Source organism: Daucus carota, chromosome 3 (genome assembly GCF_001625215.2).
Source record: "Daucus carota subsp. sativus chromosome 3, DH1 v3.0, whole genome shotgun sequence".
NCBI classification, from domain to species: Eukaryota; Viridiplantae; Streptophyta; class Magnoliopsida; order Apiales; family Apiaceae; genus Daucus; species Daucus carota.
Genome location: NC_030383.2, coordinates 4880783 through 4898984, shown reverse-complemented (window position 1 = coordinate 4898984; position 18202 = coordinate 4880783). Strand labels below are relative to the sequence as shown.

Here is an 18202-nt window from a genome sequence, read left to right as displayed (position 1 = left end):
GTCCACCCTTTAGGTAAAATTGTGGAAACAATAAATATTTAATTAATACAATAAAAAAGTGGAAAAAAAGTATTGAGTGATTAGTATTTATATCATAAAATGGCACTAAAATTTTGAAAGATATGAGAGAGCCAACATTCAAACAGGAAACTTGATAGAATGAATGGAGTATTATAAATTTTAACCAATAAACTAAATCTCCCAAAACAGCATAATTGTCTGATCAAACTCTGCCTTATGCAACTTCCTCCATTTTAACCATCCACTCGAAGAATGATAAGAAACTTAGAGTCCACAATCTTCTATATAGACTCAATAACTTTTCTTCAACACTTAATTGATGCAGATGGGTCATTGACAGCGATTTTCACAATACTGACACTCTCAATGTAATTAACCCATCTGCATCAAATATTTCCTATTCCCAAACTTTTCTTCATTGTCCTATATGATATAGCATGTCAAGAACCATGTTTCCTTTGAACATCACTTTTTCTACTTCAACAATCAAATTGACCTTAATACTTGGAATTATAAACACAGAACAAATGCTAGAATCAAATGACATGCATCATTCTCCATTCATATACTACCTCAGATACGCCGTAAGCAAAGGATTCAATGCTTATGCACAGGCTTTTGTCGCCAATACTATTAGCAACACATTCTGGAAGCATATATAGTAATATGTAGAAGAGCTTATAAATGTACAACAAAGAAACCTGCGAAAATATCATAATTTTTTTTATTCTCTTTGAAAATAAGACAAACAAAATTATACACAAACTAAAGAATGGATAATGGAAAATTTTACACAAACTAAAAACAGGAATATAAGATAAAGTTAAGGTCAAATATATATTAATTTAGACCCAACCATGGGGCCCAATTATGAGATCCCAAGAACTCTATCAATTATGAGATCTCTGCAGTCTGCACTACGACTTGCATTTGTAGTGAGTGCTTCATTAAGCTGATCACCACTATAGAAATTAAGATAATCATAATAGATTAAATATTACACTAATAGATGTTACTTAAATTCTTCAATCACATGAGACACAAAAAAAATGTAACTCGCGTAATTGTAAAAATGTAACTCGCGTCATTGTATCAAAGTTTGGAAATATTTCTGATATATTTCTCTTCCAAGAAGTCATAAACTTATTTTTTTTTCCAGTCTTCTTGTTCCAGCCAAGCTTCATTTCAGGAAGATAAGTATCAGCCAGATGGTCAAAACCTTGCCAGACAAAGTTCTTTTCACTAAATGCATCTTTGTACAGCACAAAATTAACATCAAGATAACAATTGTTTAAGAACATTATGTTTTAAATGTGATTTGTTAGGTCACAACGTGGATGCTCGGGAAGTATCAAACTCCATACAAATAAGAGTCAACTCCATTCTATATATTATAAATGGTTCCGGAAAATCACATGAAACTTGCGTTGGGTGTTCAAATATATAATGCGTGACTATTGAAGTTGCATGTGGCTCAAATATATGTCTAGAATAAAAGGAGAAATTCAATCGAAGTATGAAAAATTCTTTGCATAGCCTTAAAACAATAACTACATACCTAACTCGTCACGATCAACTCGTATATACAGATCCTGACCTCCACCAGAGAATTCTCTTACATCTACCAGGTTCCCGTACCATGTTGTTTTGGGATTCAGTCAAAACCCAAATACTCATAAGTGCTCTTTTCGGTTCATGGTCGTCAGACGTCAGCTATATGACCGATGTCAGTAGTAAACTGGAGCTCGACTATATTCCCTTAGTTACTCAAAAATGTTTCGAGATGTCAGTAGTAAACTGGAGCTCGACTATAGTCCCTTAGTTTCTCTACTTCTTCAGAATTTCTCTAATCGGGTGATGTGCAGCAGTCAAAAAAATAAATTCTGCAGCATATAATTGATGCAATAGTCACATCTTTGAATACAAATACCGGCATGATAAAAACAACAGAATTGAAGAGTATACTGGAAAATAACAACACTAAGCAACACATTGATATACTCTCTATATATAATTATGCTGATATTTTTTTAATTTTATAAAGAGTAGTTTCAGATGACTGCACAACACTGGAGTAAGGAGTATCTGCTAAGAAGTATCTAAGAAATTAACTTGATCATTAGAAATACTATATGCATGGCATTTTATAACACTTTGAATGGCAGAAACATGTATTGGCAATATTATAACATTGTACCTTTTTCGTCGACAAAGGAGATGCATGACCATGTGGGGTTTATTTCTAGCCTGTAGATACCAGAGAAACATAAAGTAATGTGTGTAAATGACAAAGAGAACATATACGCTATAAAGTTTTAAACAAACCTATTCCATCCATTTTCATATTGATCTGATCTTTGGTCTGAAACTTGTATGCATAATTAGAATTTGGAATAGGGAATTTGTCACCAGAACTCCATCCTGCCAAGAGTTCTTCCGCTGTTTGATTCTATTCCTGATGATGAAAGTCATGTCAGTTCAGATCGACAATATGTAATATGTATCCATTAAATTAGCTTTTGCCACATAATCTGACAGTTCATCACAAAGATTCAAACTTGAGCCAGCTTTAGACCCATCAAAATTGTCTATATTTTTATCAGAGTTCCTACTAAAAAGTTACCGTCTAGTATCCCAAACACTATGATATAAAGAATGATTATAACATGACATAGAGTAGATCAAAAATGGCACATGAACTCAATAGTAATATGGAGCAGAATTTGCGTGCTTGAAGGCTGAAACCCCTGCCTGCCTTTGAAAAATCTGTCAACAGAATTTGCAAAAACTGCAACAGCCTCAATTGGTTCTTTTATTCCCTCTGCAGAATCACAGGCTTAAAACACCAGCCACATCAGCTTAAGCTGCAGTATTATCAGCTGAATCACATTCTTAAGAGAAGTCGAAATAAATATTGGAAGAGAAAGCTAGCAGGAATTAGGAGTATATTGACAATGAAATTATTACTTGATTGAAACAATTAAAATTTGGAAAAGCCATTCAAAAGATCTTAAAATAACCAAGCCTGACATTAAAATAACAAAATAAGTATTGGAAAGTCATATATGTTTCTCACCTTGTGACCGCTTGTGTGCCAATTACCAATAACTAAACTAAAATCTCCATCAAGTAATGGATACGGGACTGGGATTCTAGGTCTGGCAAAGACATTCAGTGCTCCATAACCTCCAAAAGCTTTATGCATTAAAGTCGATGGAAAATATGTGTAAATTCAAAAGTGTATTAAGTTCTAAAAAATATTCATAGAGAGAGTAAATGTATTTTTTTCTATAAAATTCCTGTAAATCAAATCCAAATTCAAAAACTAACCACATATATAATTGTATAGACAGATGATAGTCAGATGCATCCTCCAATGAAAAACCCTTATAATATGCATACTAAAATAATATACAAATATAGAAAAATCAAATTTTCTAAATTTGAAAAGAAACAGAGGATATGCAATAAAATAAAATCCAGAATGTCGACATATAGAAAGAAAAATTAAAAATAATGCCAGGTCATACCATACCCACAAAGTAAGATACCAATCCTCTGTTTGTTTTCATATCTCGCTGCTAATTTAGGGAGAGAATTGAATTGCTTTTACATAAATATGTTTTAAAATTAAGGAAATAACTATTTGCTAAATTGTTTTAGGAAAAATAACTAATTAAATAAAAAAATACTTCAATTATTTAATTAACAATTAAATATTAATTTACTTCACTAATAATTAATTATCAAGCCCTTATTGTCAAATAGATTTAAATAAGGATGAAAACTTCAATGAAAATGATCCCAACCATGCCCCGTAGCAAATAAACCAAAGGCATGTAAATGGTTTGCCATCCGGGTGGGCTGCCTAGTGCCCACTTCTAACAAGTTTCACCCGATGCATAAATAGAGTTGTCCAGGTTTCTCGTTCCTGTTCTCGAGTCTCGATCCATAAAATAGGCTTGCATTGTTGATGTTTTGATGTGCCCCGACGAAGTCTAAAAATTTCTTTCTTTTCAGTGATTTGGCCGAAAAAATTTATTCCATCCACTCTGTTTCATATATTTGTGAGATTCTTTTTTCTCGACGCATATTTATTAGAGATTTTAGCACACGCTTCTAAGTATTTTGATTATGTATAAATAATAAATTTATCTATTATTAAGCATAATTACATACAAATAACATGTCTAAAGACAGACACATGTCATTTATTTATTTAAAGGTTTTGATAATATTTGTGTTTAATTTTCAAGTATTAACATTAATCTTTACCGTGAAAAACTTAAATTTAATATTGCATTAAGATTACATGATTTTTTCTAAAATAATATTTGTATTATATATTAAAAAAATAAGAATAATGTTATGTATCTCAAATCTTGTTTCATTTTTTTCTCAAACGGCATAATAAATAAATGAATGATTCCAATCGGATGGATTATGTGTATATAGGAAAATTCATTATTATTGATTATTGTCATACAAATTTGGAAACAAAATATTGAAATACATATCATTTTTCAAAAGATAATATACTAAAATTTTAATTCACCTTTTAATCAAGAAATGTCATTGCCACGATGTCCACGCCTTAATTGTTGTCTTTATAATCGGAGAGGAAGGCTCAAGACAGACATGAAAACCGAATTTACGTGATTAAACCAACTACCATCCAGTACCATCTACCATCGACTCCTTCCCCACAAAATTGCCGATGCATTGAGTTTAGGCAATCAAGTCTCCCTTAACGAATGTAGTACTCCCTCCGTCCCAGCAGATTCTTTACAGTTTCCTTTTTAAGCCGTCCCACTCATTTCTTTACATTACAAAACTTTCCTAAAATAGGTAATGGGTCCCACCACTTTCTCATTTTTTCTTCCTTTTCACACTACTTTTACTCCACTATCTCCCTTTTATATATTAAAAACCAATGGGTCCCACCACTTCATCCACTTTTCTTTCTCTTTTCCACTACTTTATACATATTTCTTAACCTCCGTGCCCAAACCCAATGTAAAGAATTGGGTGGGACGGAGGGAGTACTACTTAAATTATCCCTAGGCCTAGGAGGTTGGGACATTCCATCCCGTAATATATTACTCCTGTGTACAGGTCTACCGACAAATGACAATCTAGGAAGGGAGTATTATGTGCAGTTATCAATTTAGATTTACGGGGTGTATTCGATTGGGATTTTAATGGATTGTTTTTAGTCTATGGATTTTAATGGATTGTATGTGATTTTGATTTTGTGCAAATTGTTAATCAAATGTCGCAGAGTTTATAGGATTTAAGCACAATGCTTCAAAATCCCATTGATTTTGGTGGGATTTCAAAAAACTTAAAATACACTGAAGAATGCCACAAAATCCACCATTTTATGAAATGAAAAAAAATCCATCAGCATTTGAATACCATCAGATTTTAATGAATTTTAAACAATCTCAATTGAATACCATCGGATTTTAAAGCATAATTTAAAATCCCAATTGAATACCACCAGATTTTGTAGCATAATTTGAAATCCCAATTGAATACCTCAAGATTTTAATGGATTTCAAACAATCCCAATCGAATACCCTCGGATTTCATGAATGCAAAAAAATGCTTTAAAATCTCAATCCAATACACCCCTCTTAGAATTGCTTAGAAGTCGAGAGGCAAACAGCACAAATTTGTTCATTTAATGATTGAACATTGAGGTGACATGGGAGTCTTTGCTCTTTACCTTGCTCAGGAAATTTGCGCCGCAGAGGATCCTGGAGATGTATATTAATACAATGGCTTTGTTTTGATTTCACTTAGAGTACTACCTAATAACAATGGATATCTTGTATTTTTACAACTACATCGGTTAATATACTTCCTCCTCTGTCCTATAATAAAAGTTGTTTTTGACTTTTTACACGTAATTTGAGGTGTAAAAAAACCAGGCTTCTACATATTATTTTTCAATTTTTTTTTCTAAATTAAAATATAAATGTTAAACTTATATTTAGAAAAAGAAATTTTAAAAAATAATATGTAGAAGTATGTTTTTTTACACCTCAAATTACGTGGAAAGAAAAATCAAAACGACTCTTAGATACATCAAATTCATAAATTTCAATGTTTACATATCCTCTTAGACACAGCCCAGACAAACTCTTAATACAATCGGAAGCGGTAGTCCATGTGTACCTTAGATAATTGATCTAAAATTCTATAACTTCAATAAGATAGAAATTTGACGAGGAAGCATAACATTTGTATCTTATGTAGTTCAGCGTTTCAGCAAGATTAAGAACCCCCACTTTGGGGAAAAACCTCCAAAATTATTGTTAACAGTACCTTTGATACTCGCTTTGCGTTTCATAAACGTGTTGATAGTGGTAGCATTTCACGTTTAACATATTTTAAATTTGTTGCTTCGCTTAAAAATTAATATTTACAAATTAATTAAATGATAATGGAGAGCTGTCTCAGTATAAACAGGACCTTGCGTTGATCCAAAAGATCCCGGATTCGAACCAATGACGGATCCAGGTTCGATAAAAGGGGGGTCGGGAAAAAAAATTTGCAACTAAATTAACACATAGAAGCAAAATAGCAAATAAATATATTAGAATAATGTTTAATTACAAGATCATGAGTCTGTCTTTCACACTCTGAAAAAATTTTGACATCAGAAAATGTTAAGGGGCAATTTTTATAAAAAATTATTCAAGAGGATCATTTTTAATTTATAAACAATTAAAAAATTTATTTTAGTAAAAAAAATAATTTAAGGGGGTCGGATGACCACTCTTGCCCCATCCGCCTCTGGTTCGAACATCACTAGTTCCGTGTCAGGCGTTGTGAAAAATGGTAAAAAATAATCAAAAAAATATAGTTTGATAAATTATTTGTAATTTTTTTGCTGAATAAATATATATCTAAATTATTATACAAGAAATATTTATGAAATTATATTTTATTCGCGTCTTAAAAAAGTGTCAAGAAATGAGAGGAACAATGAGAGTAAAACACTAACCAATCGGTTATTTAGTAAAAAAAATTATATAAACAATTAATTTAATATGCTAGCCAAATCCAACCACTGCATTCAATTAGTTAAAATTATTAATTATATTCACTAACAATTATCGTTAATCACTAGTTATCGAGTAATTATATTGTTTTTTTAAAATGATTTAAAACCAGGGGAGATGATCTTCCATTGTCACACCTAATGTACAAATTACCGTGGTCTGTTCTTTTGTTTTCTTTACCGTTTCTGCTTTACAGTTTAATTATTGGTCTCGAATAGGAAAAATGATAACGTGCGAGCAACATGTGATTTATTATTTTGTTTCCCAACCAACTCATTTGTCCGGTAATTGGAACACTGGTCGTCTCGTACGGTTTAATGTTAATACAAGAACGTTCTTTTAATCTTTTTCAACATAAAATTATGGTATGCTAAAATACCCAGTGATTTGTTATTATTTTTTTCAAAATTTGAATTGAAAACTACAAAATAAACAATTTTAATATTTATAATCAACATTTGAGTAATTATAGAAGTTAAAAATAGCACTATGTAAGAAAATAATATACAATCGAGGGGATAAACAACTTAATACTCATAATTACGATATACGATTTACCTCAAAATAATTTAATTAAAGTAATGGTACCCTTTTAACATTTTTAAAATTTTCATGTAGGATAATTATATCTTTAATCTATATAATATTATATATATCTATATAACATATTTAATATGTATTTAGTATTCATTATTTAGAAAAATAAGTCATAACTTATTAAAAAATTATATATATATATATATATATAGAGGAAAGTTCTATGGAGACCGCATTTTTATCGGAGACCTCGGAGACCACGTATATTCTGCAATCAAAACACTGTAAAATACATTATTTTGTAAAATATGTTCTACAAATATCATGTATTCATTAAAATTGTTGAAGATCATCAATGTTTAATAAGTAGATAATGCATGTTTTGCAAGTTGAACAAATGTTCTGCAAATTAAACATATTTCATAGAACAAAACATTTTGTAATGTTCTACATGTAAAACTTATATGATATTCAAGATTTTAAATGTAATAATGATTTCGGAGAACATGATTTGTAAAATTATACGTTTTGCAATGTTTTTATGAAATATTTTACTTGCAGAACATATGTGGTCTCCAAGTCTTCAGAAAAAATGTGGTCTCCATTGAACTTAACTCTATATATATATATATATTTTAAATATAATTAATTTATTTCTAAAAACAAAGCTCGAAGGCCGATAAGAAGTATGAAGACAAGATCGTCCCAACTCAATATTATTCAAGAGTCTTTCAGAAAAGCTAATTTATGCACTAACTTTTATATTTCAACTAAAAGAATAATAGATACTCCCAAGTCCTACCACTGGTTTAATATGTAGTTCATATGAAGCTTAGTGATGGCCCATAGATTTATGCAATTATTAGTTATATATCAAAAAAACATTACTCTTCAATGAAAGAATTTACTTATAGTACTTTCTAGTATTTATTATTCCACCTTATGGCCTGTTTGGATAGGAGCATTTCATTTGAAATGCTGAATTTGAACCAAATACCTTGTTTGGATAAATAAAATATTTGAATTTGGATTTGGCCCAAATCTCAGCTAATTAAAATACAAGCCCAGTATACTAGTATAGCATTTGGAAATAACTTTTTATTTGGTGTCATTTGAAATAACAGAAAGCCCATAGGAAACCCTCTCGAAACCTCTCTCTCGCGAGTCTCTCTGCTCTCGCTGGGACTCTCGCATCTCTCTCGCGTCTCTCTGCTCGCGTGCTCTCGCTCTCCTCCTCCCTCTCGATCCCCCATCGCTCTCCTCGTCCATTCTCGCTCTGATTACTCTAATGAGGTATGTTTAACACTCAATTGATTCAAAACTTTCGCACAGATGAGATCCTATCAGCAAGTTTCTCATTTTCGTTGGTTTTATGTTGCAGTTCAAGGGGTAAGTCAGCTCATTCATCTCATGGGTAAGAATTCCGAACACTACTGTTTATTAATTTACAGATGTTTAATTCTGCTCTTGTTTTTGTATATATTAGAAATTCGTAACTTAATAGTGATTATGTTGATAATTGTATATTTTTCCCCCAACTGAATCACAGAAATTTAAATGTCTCGAATGTTTCACAAAAGCGTTCAAGGGAGGATGAGGAAATGGAGTTTGTAATGTTAGTTATAGGTTTCATTCACGTAGTAGTGGCAGCTTGTTACGGTAAGAATCATAGGTCGAAGGGGTTGACTTGGAATAATTATGATCGCTCTCAAATTAGAGCTACTTGGATGAATACATTAAAGATTGATAGAATTTGTCGTGAACAATTGCGTCTTGATATACGACGATTCGAGAAGTTATGTCATCTTTTGGAAACTAAAGGCGGATTAGTAACTACGAAACATGTCACTGTGAAAGAAGTTGTCGCATTGTTTCTTCACACTCTAGCACATGATTTGAAAAATAGAACTATACAAGCTGTGTTTGCACGTTCTGGAGAGACAGTGAGTCGACAATTTCATATAGTACTTGGATCAGTACTCAAGTTGGGGAAGGATTACATAAGAAAAGTAGACCATGCCACTAGTTATGTCCATGATAACCAATGGAAGTGGTTTGAGGTAATATAAAAGCAAATTCAAATTCAATTGCTAATTATGTAGTTAAAATCATAAGAAATATATTATTGAACAAGAACTAAACATATATTTAGGGTGCTGTTGGAGCCCTTGATGGGACACACATCAAAATGACTGTCCCTGTTGAGGATCGGCCTCGCTATAGAGATAGAAAAGGGGATATTAGCACTAATGTTCTAGCCACGTGTGATCCAGACTTGTGTTTTACATATGTCTTGCCTGGTTGGGAAGGATCAGCATCGGATCCTCGTGTTCTTCGTGATGCCCTCCGTAGATCTAATGGCTTGAAAGTGCCTAGAAGTAAGAATTTGCTCATTCTTTAATTTTGGTCTACCACTTCTCAACACTTAATTATTAAAATGCTTAACTTACATGATGCAGAAAAGTATTTTCTTGTGGATTTGGGCTTTACTAACAGCGAAGGATTCCTATCTCCTTATAAGGGGACTCGATACCATTTGAATTTGTGGCGAGGAAACACTCCTACTAATCACAAAGAGCTTTTCAACTTGAGACACTCGTCCGCTCGCAATACCATTGAGAGGGCTTTTGGATTGTTGAAGAAGCGTTGGGCTATATTGAGAGATGCTAGCTTTTATCCAAAAAAAATTCAAGTTAGAATCATTAATGCATGTTTTATTCTCCATAACTTTTTGAGGGAGGAAAAAATGGAAGAAAGAGTCTTTATGCAAGAAGTAGAAAGAGACTTGGATAGGATGGAAGGAATTGATGTGGAAGATGACGAAGATGATTACATATCCACCGCTAGATCAACAAACGAATGGAACGAATTTAGAGATGATCTTGCAAAGAAAATGTTTGAAGAATATGTTGGACGGACTAGAGCTATATAAATGTTTTATCAGTTTTATCTAATCAGCAATATGTTCTGTAGTATACTCTGGAATTTTAGTTACAAACTTGGCAATTTTTGTTAATTCTTGGATCCAACTTGTTAATTTCATGTTGATTATTGAATTCACTGTTTTTACTTGGCTGACTTTTGGCTGATTCTGTTAGTGTTTTGGATCACTATTTCTGGTGGTTGATTATTGATCTCCTGTTAGCTGCATAGGGTTCTGTTTTTCTTTTGCAGGTTGCAATGGTTGATTGATTATAAATGTCTCTGCTTTTCTTTTCTAGGTCCCGAAGACAAGGAAAACAGCCTATGGCTCCACCAGCTGATCAGCCAACCGTACCTGCTCAGAAAAGGGGATATTTAGCATGGACCCCTGAGATGGACAGCATATTAACATCAACACTGTATGATCAAATTAATGAAGGAAATAAGGGTGACGGAAATTTTAAAAGTCAAGCTTACCAGGCTGTGGTTGATAAGCTGCGGATTGAAAAGAGTATATTAGTTACTGTGGAACATGTGAAGCACCGGATTAAGATTGGGAAGAAACATTATGGTGTGATTTCTGATATTCGAAATTATACCAAATTCAATTGAGACGAAGAAAAGAAGATGCTAGTAATACCGATAGAAGATCTTGTAGAATGGAAAGCTTATTGTGAGGTAAATTAATTTTTCCTTATTAAATATTTTTACATCTGATTTTATGTGTAACAGCGGGTCATCTATGAGTACTGTTAATGTCATCAGAATACATATATATATATATATATATATATATATATATATATATATATATATAGGTATTCTTTAGTCTCTTTTGGCTTTACAGTTTAATAAGCAGAACTTTGGGTTCAGTTACATACTGAATAATTCTTTTTTATCGACTTCCTTCCCGTGTTAAATCAATATTGATGTCACTATTTAATGTGCAAGTACATGAGCCAGATCAGTATTGATTAGTCCTGACCCCTGAAGCTTAAAACGATGAAGTATTTATGTTGATTCTAGGAAATGAGTTTCCTCTGCAGCAAAACTGCAGTGTAAATTTTGCTAATTTCTGTTTGTGTGCTCTATTTCTATCTCTGCATTCCCGGGCTATATCAGTAGTTCAAATACTACTAAGATCAGTTCTGTCATTTACGTACTCTTTTAAGATCAGGTAGCCAGTTAGCCACTCTCACTGTTATAAATTGTTTCCCAGAACTTGTCTTTCTTTTGGTGTATATCAGTGTTAAAAATCTAATATAGATCAACTCTGAACTTGGACAGGGATGTCCAGATGCTTCTGCATACCAGAACAAGTGCATTCAGAATTGGGATGACATATGTACTTTATTTGCCTCCGATAGAGCCACTGGTGATGGTGCAGAGCAGTTTGAGGAGTCAGCTACTGCCATGGAGCTAGAAAATGACATTAGCACTGCTGAGACGGGTTCGGGAGAATCAAACAAGAGACAGAAAAGAGATCGTTTAGCTGATGCTGTTACCAGTTTCGCAGAGTCATTTAAAGAATATGTGAGCAAAGCAAAAGAGCCTCCAAGACCCACGTGCAAAGAAATATATGAGGTCGTATCTGAAGTTATTGGTATTACGGATGATCAAGCTATGAGGGCTGTCAAGAGATTCGTGAATGACAAAGTTGATGAGTTTGAAATGCTTAAAAATTTGCCGGATAATGAGAAAAAGCGAAGCTGGATCATGTTGCTTATTAGTGACTCATAGTATTTAGGCGTATTTTTAAAATTGTGTAAAAGACTATTTCATTGAATAGTACTAATTTGATGTATTTTTAATTTGAATTTTCAAATGAAATTGTAGTAATTCCCAAACACCATTGGAATTTGAAATTCTTGTACTTACCAAACATGATATTTGAATTTGAAATTCTGGATTTGAAATCTAGGAATTAAAATTCATTATTTGAAATGAAATATGTGAATCCAAACGGCCCCTTAATTTATTTATTATATAAACCCTTGAACATAAAAAAATCACGAGAAGCATCAATGACAACAAAAAATATACTACGTGATTTGTGGAAAATTACTATAAAACCGTCATCATGAAGGAACTTTTTTCTTGTTTTAATATCAGATTACAATTTTTCCTACTAATTTTGGAACAACTTTTAACCTAGATAAACAGGAACCATAAATAAACTGCTTTAAGACAAAATTGAAAACTAACAAGTCTTTATGGTTTATACTACCTTCACTAAAGGGGGTTGATTACAAAAATTTCAAACAAAATGAACTTAAAGAAACAACAAATTACTGCTACCAATGTTCTGACGTGCGACACATTACTTTACCACCGTGTGGGCCCTGTTTCAAAATACAAACGAAGTACTGTAACTCAACAGCAACGATAGATAGATACAAGTGCATGTATCTACACATTAACCTCTCTCCTCTCTCCCCAATCCCCAATCTCTCTCTCTCTCGATACATTATTCTTGCAGAACACCGTTAGGGTTTCATAATACAAATCTCTCTCTCCCTCTCTCCGCCGAACATATTTTCAGATCTCTCCAGCTCAATCTTTGTTGTGTAAGTACATATTGTTCAAATCTCACTCTATTTATGCTCATTTCTGAATCTATCTGCCTACTGTGCTTATTTCAATCACCCCTTTTAAACTTTTAACATCAAGCTGTTTGAGTCAGCTTAGCTATAATCTGTTGAATGATCTTTGTATTTTATTAGCTAATCTGAATAATTATATGTGCATTTCTGCAAATCTTTACATTACTTTGGATATTCTGTTTGCTACTGCTATGCTAGGCTATTGAAAGTGAACATCAGAAAGTAAAGTTATCTTTTAAATTTTTTTTCTTACTGTATGTCTGTGTGTGTGTTTAAGCACATACCATTTTAGCTAGAAAACTAGAATGAGTTGTAACCGGAGATTTGTACTAATGTGGCCGGTGATTTGTTGCTGGATCGAAGAATTTGTAGTCTAAAATGGCTTGTAGGGGACCATTCAATATACTTGTTCTTGTTTCGTGGGTTTATAAGTTATTCGTGTGGATTTAATTATAACAAAATGAAAAGAAGGATAGATTTGTATTATAATAAAAGTATGAAGGATAGATTTGTATATAATACAATGAAAAGAAGGATCTGTTCGAAGGTGACAGGTATACTGTTTTATTTTTTTCTCAACATCTTTCCATTCCTTTCATTTTCATTGAATTTGCATATAATATTGGTTTTCTCTTGTTTATTACTTAAGGAGGTATAAGGGTTAATGGATTTCGAAACAAGTTTGTTTTATAATTGACGATCAATGAGGATAAAAGAGACAATACGAAGAGAGTAGATGAACTCCTCCTACTTGTCCAAAATTTTATTAACTGATTTTGTTTAGCTCAGATAATATTTTTCCGTGTAGTTGACATTGAAGCATACAAATAAAGTCCCCCAGTGGGTGCAAGTATCAGAGGACTGAGTACTTTTTGTGGAAGCCTATCTTTCTTCTCCTTTAGTTGTCGAACTGATTATGGTTATAAATTAGAAGGAAAAAGAAGGCCTCATACAATCATATGTATGAGGAACCCGTATTAGCATTTAGCATTATATTTTGTTTTGGGAGGTTGATGAAGCTTCAAATATATTTATGGCCTGTTTGGGAGCTTATTTAAAATTTTGGATTTGAGCAAATGACATGTTTGGATTCACAAAAAAAAATTGGATTTGGATTTCACATTCGAATACTAGTATAAAGTTGAGAATTTGAAATGACAGCTCAAATCATGTCATTTGAATTCCAAATTTTGAAATAAATTACATGTTCCCAAACACAATCTTAGTTTTTTTATTTTTAATAGGACTTCCTGATTATTTAGCTTTTCCTGATGAAATTGGAAGTTTAACTTACGTTTCCTGGTTATTTCAGACCGAGAATTTATACATTTGAATTAAGACAAGTAACTGGAAGCATTGGTTGGCTGCAAGGAGTTTAATTTTGTATAAGGCAGCTAAGCTTCAGAATGTGCACATGGAAACCTGAAACTGAAAAATCGTATAAGGGTTCCGGGAAATAATGCTTTTGAAAAGTTACAGGTCTATCAGTTCCATGTGACTTAGTTGTTGGTTTCAACCTCATAAGCAATGGCGTCTTTTTCTGGTACTGGTGAGATTGTTGAATTAGATGAGGAACATTACCCACATCAATATATTCAAGGAATCCGTCAGTCAAATGCACAGAGCAAACCCAAGAAACCTCCTATGTTGAGACAAGGCCGTGTTAGCCCTATAGAAGATGACATCAATAAGCTATTTGAAGCACTCATCATCAAAACTTCGTCAAAGGGCGAGAGTCCCGTCAATAAATTAGCTTCAGCAGTACCTAGTAAGAAGGATTTGAAAAAACCAATGAGGGTGAGTACATCCACATCTGGAATTGGGTTTTCTGAACCAGTGTCTCTAAAGCAGGCCTTAAGAGGACTATGCATTTCTCAGGCATCAGAAATGGCAGTGAGGCGGTTATCAAAGTCACCGGGGTCTCCCGCAATGTCAGGAAGTGGAAACGGGAATAGTCCATATAGGTCTCTTTTGTTTGAAACTGGTGGATCAGGTCTTTCCAGATCTGAAGGTAAAGATTATGAAATATCTCAACTACCTGAAGTAATGACAGTAGGTTCATGGGCAAAAGAGCCTCAGAGACTTCAGGAGTTCAAGTTGCAGTCATCTGATTACAGATCCCATTTGTCTTCTCAATCAGCTCTTCCATTGACAGCAAAGAAAAAGGTGTCTACCCTTGGGGAAATTGAGGCTGTATCTGCATCAATGGAAGGTGGGAACAAATCCGCAAAGGTAGAGCCTGTACATGAAGAAGTCAGCAGTAATAGTACAAGTGAAATATTGTTAAAGCAGAGTAGGATTATCTCAGCCTCTGCTAAGCTGAAAAAGGATGTTGAGGAGAATATGTCTAAGCTGACCAAGTTATCTGCCAAAGCTGCACCAAAGGTAAGACAAAAGGGCAAGTTTCAAACTGTTCGTCCCTCATCTAATAAAGTAAGTGGCATTAAGTTGGGGAAGTCAACAAAATATGTTTCACGTGCATTTAAACCAGTTATTAGAAAAAAGACTTTTGCTTTGAAGAAGCCAAAGCAGAAATCAACATCTAATGCACATTATGATGTAAATTACGACTTGGATATCAGGCCAAGCAAATTAGTTTGCGAGAAATGTCAATGTTCACTGGTAGATCCAAAGAAAGAGCCCGAGAAAGATTACCCAATACCTAGCACTTTATGTGTTAGTTCTGAAAGCAGCTCTAACAACATGAACAATGCAGCAAGCAAAACGAACTTCAGTTTGAATAGCTGTGCTGTTGTTTCCAAGAGTAACAAGAACTCGAGATCTAGAGACAAAGGGGAATTTTCTCAAAGCTCAAAGAGTAGCATTGGCGAGTTCAGTAGTAGCACTAGTCTTAGTGAGGAGAGTTATCTTAGTGGATCTAGTTTTGGTAACAGACCCCATATGTCAAAGGTCTCGAGGTGGGAAGCCGTCCGGCATGTTATGAAGCAGTATGGATTTCTAGGACTGGGACATTTCAATCTTTTAAAGAAGCTTGGTGGTGGAGATATTGGTACTGTATATCTTGCTGAACTGATTGAGACAAACTGCCTATTTGCCATAAAGGTAATGGACAATGAGTTTTTGGCGAAAAGGAAGAAGATGCCAAGGGCCCAAACTGAGAGAGAAATACTGCGAATCCTGGATCATCCTTTTCTGCCTACATTATATGCACAATTCATTTCAGATAATTTGTCATGTCTAGTTTTGGAGTATTGTCCAGGCGGAGATCTGCATGTACTCCGACAGAAGCAACCCTGCAGATACTTTCCTGAAGAAGCTGCAAGGTATGAACCTTTCATGGTACATCTATGCCACTGTCTCTCTTAAAAACCTAGAACTATGCATAAAAGGCCAGTAAGAGAAGATATTATGAAACTTAAAATTAGAACATGGTATATCTCATATCTCATGCTCAGAATATTATTTTTCAAATTGCTGTTTACTTTTGAGATGGAATAACTCCTTTACTTTAATATGTTTGGTGTTTCTTCACAAACTAATTTCTTTTCTTGGATATATAGATTTTATGTTGCTGAAGTCCTCCTTGCCCTTGAATACTTGCACATGCTTGGCATTGTATACCGAGATTTAAAACCAGAGAACATTCTGGTTCGAGAAGATGGGCACATCATGCTTTCCGATTTTGACCTTTCTCTTAGGTGTTCCGTAAACCCTATGCTCCTGAAATCATATTCTTTGGTCACAGAACCTCCACGGGTATCTGGTCCTTGTGCGGGATCCAAGTGCATAGATCCTTTCTGCATGAAGCCCTCTTGTCAACTCTCATGCTTCAGCCCTAGGATTTTACCTGTTACTGGAAAATTGAGGAAGGCAAAAACTGATCATGCAATCCGTATGAGATCATTACCGGTACTCGTGGCTGAACCAACAGAGGCTCGATCCAATTCTTTTGTTGGTACACATGAATATCTTGCTCCAGAGATTATCAAAGGAGAAGGTCATGGAAGCGCTGTTGATTGGTGGACGTTTGGCGTATTTCTTTACGAGCTTCTGTATGGGAAGACACCCTTTAAAGGCATAGGAAATGAAGAAACATTAGCAAATGTGGTATTGCAGAACCTGCAATTTCCAGACACCCCTATTGTGAGTTTTCAGGCAAGGGATCTCATCAGAGGGCTATTGGTGAAGGAACCTGAATACCGTTTGGGATATTCAAGAGGTGCTGCTGAAATCAAGCAGCACCCCTTCTTTGAAGGCCTTAACTGGGCGTTGATTCGATGTGCAGTTCCGCCTGAAGTACCAGAGCCTTATGAGTCACTTCCGAAAATTCTTCGTGCCGGAAAGGGGGCTAATCAACTTGGAGCTACAGGTGAGAATCTGGAGTTAGAGAACTTTGAGTCGTTCTAGCAATAATCATCACTTCTTACGGTGCTAGTGTAATACTAGTTATTAGTCTTAGGCTTATAATGTAAATTTGGGTGAGAGGATGAGCTGGTCTCGTCTATGATCTGGAAAATCAATGTTGCTGAAATACTGTTGTTATCCATGGTTTTGGCACCACTTGTAAAATAAACATTTTGAATTTCTGGATGATATTCAAATTAAGAGGCACTTAAATCGTTTAATTTGGGGAGTATAATTATATATTAAATCTTAATATGTATACTTGTTTTTATAATTATATATTAAATCTTAATATGTATACTTGTTTTTACTGGTCCAAGATACATTTCAAAAATCACAACAACGCTTGTTTAAAATATCAATAGCACGTAACAATGTATCTTACAAACAATTATACATGAGACGTAAGTTATAATAGTCTAAAATGTTTTACTTCTTTTAACGATTCTTGAAAAGGATATAAGCTTCTATTAAATTATTTTATATTTCATAATAAATATATTCTTCAAATATTTCTATTCCTTTAAATGTGTTATCACAACATACATATGTTGAGATAGTTTATTAAATTTATTATATTATAATTATTATTTGATATAAAGAATTTTAAATTTTTATCATATCTAACGTTTTACCGTTAGAATAAATAAAATATTCAAACAGAAAAATGACAAATATTCA

General features: G+C 33.5%; 2 protein-coding genes and 1 long non-coding RNA gene across 6 annotated transcripts; 2 read left to right on the top strand and 1 right to left on the bottom strand.

The window, feature by feature from the left end:
- Positions 1-176: 176 nt before the first annotated feature.
- Positions 177-3632, bottom strand: LOC108213469 (uncharacterized). 4 transcript variants are annotated; one of them, XR_010290565.1, is made up of 4 exons: positions 2347-3632; positions 2219-2268; positions 1580-1904; positions 177-444 (listed from the first exon to the last, which is right to left on the bottom strand). It is a non-coding gene; the product is annotated as an uncharacterized LOC108213469 (long non-coding RNA). The 4 variants fall into 4 exon arrangements; XR_010290564.1 differs by lacking the exon at positions 177-444 and adding an exon at positions 688-722; XR_010290566.1 differs by lacking the exon at positions 177-444 and adding an exon at positions 732-1199.
- A 5080-nt stretch (positions 3633-8712) lies between these two features.
- Positions 8713-12192, top strand: LOC135151229 (uncharacterized). The gene is made up of 4 exons (XM_064089031.1): positions 8713-9691; positions 9784-10009; positions 10091-11231; positions 11841-12192. Exons 1-3 carry the CDS (start codon positions 9233-9235, stop codon positions 10561-10563), a joined length of 1158 nt encoding a protein of 385 aa, XP_063945101.1. The 5' UTR covers positions 8713-9232; the 3' UTR covers positions 10564-11231; positions 11841-12192.
- A 746-nt stretch (positions 12193-12938) lies between these two features.
- On the top strand, positions 12939-17742 carry LOC108214491 (serine/threonine-protein kinase D6PK). The gene is made up of 3 exons (XM_017386501.2): positions 12939-13120; positions 14469-16440; positions 16678-17742. Exons 2-3 carry the CDS (start codon positions 14684-14686, stop codon positions 17522-17524), a joined length of 2604 nt encoding a protein of 867 aa, XP_017241990.1. The 5' UTR covers positions 12939-13120; positions 14469-14683; the 3' UTR covers positions 17525-17742.
- Positions 17743-18202: the final 460 nt, after the last annotated feature.

Bases quoted from the DNA above. Each gene is read 5' to 3' on its own strand.
- LOC135151229 (XM_064089031.1), top strand. From the start codon at position 9,233: ATGGAGTTTGTAATGTTAGTTATAGGTTTCATTCACGTAGTAGTGGCA. The intron at 9,692-9,783 runs GTAATATAAAAG...ACATATATTTAG, and splicing joins ACCAATGGAAGTGGTTTGAG to GGTGCTGTTGGAGCCCTTGA. The intron at 10,010-10,090 runs GTAAGAATTTGC...TACATGATGCAG, and splicing joins TGGCTTGAAAGTGCCTAGAA to AAAAGTATTTTCTTGTGGAT.
- LOC108214491 (XM_017386501.2), top strand. From the start codon at position 14,684: ATGGCGTCTTTTTCTGGTACTGGTGAGATTGTTGAATTAGATGAGGAA. The intron at 16,441-16,677 runs GTATGAACCTTT...TTGGATATATAG, and splicing joins TTTCCTGAAGAAGCTGCAAG to ATTTTATGTTGCTGAAGTCC.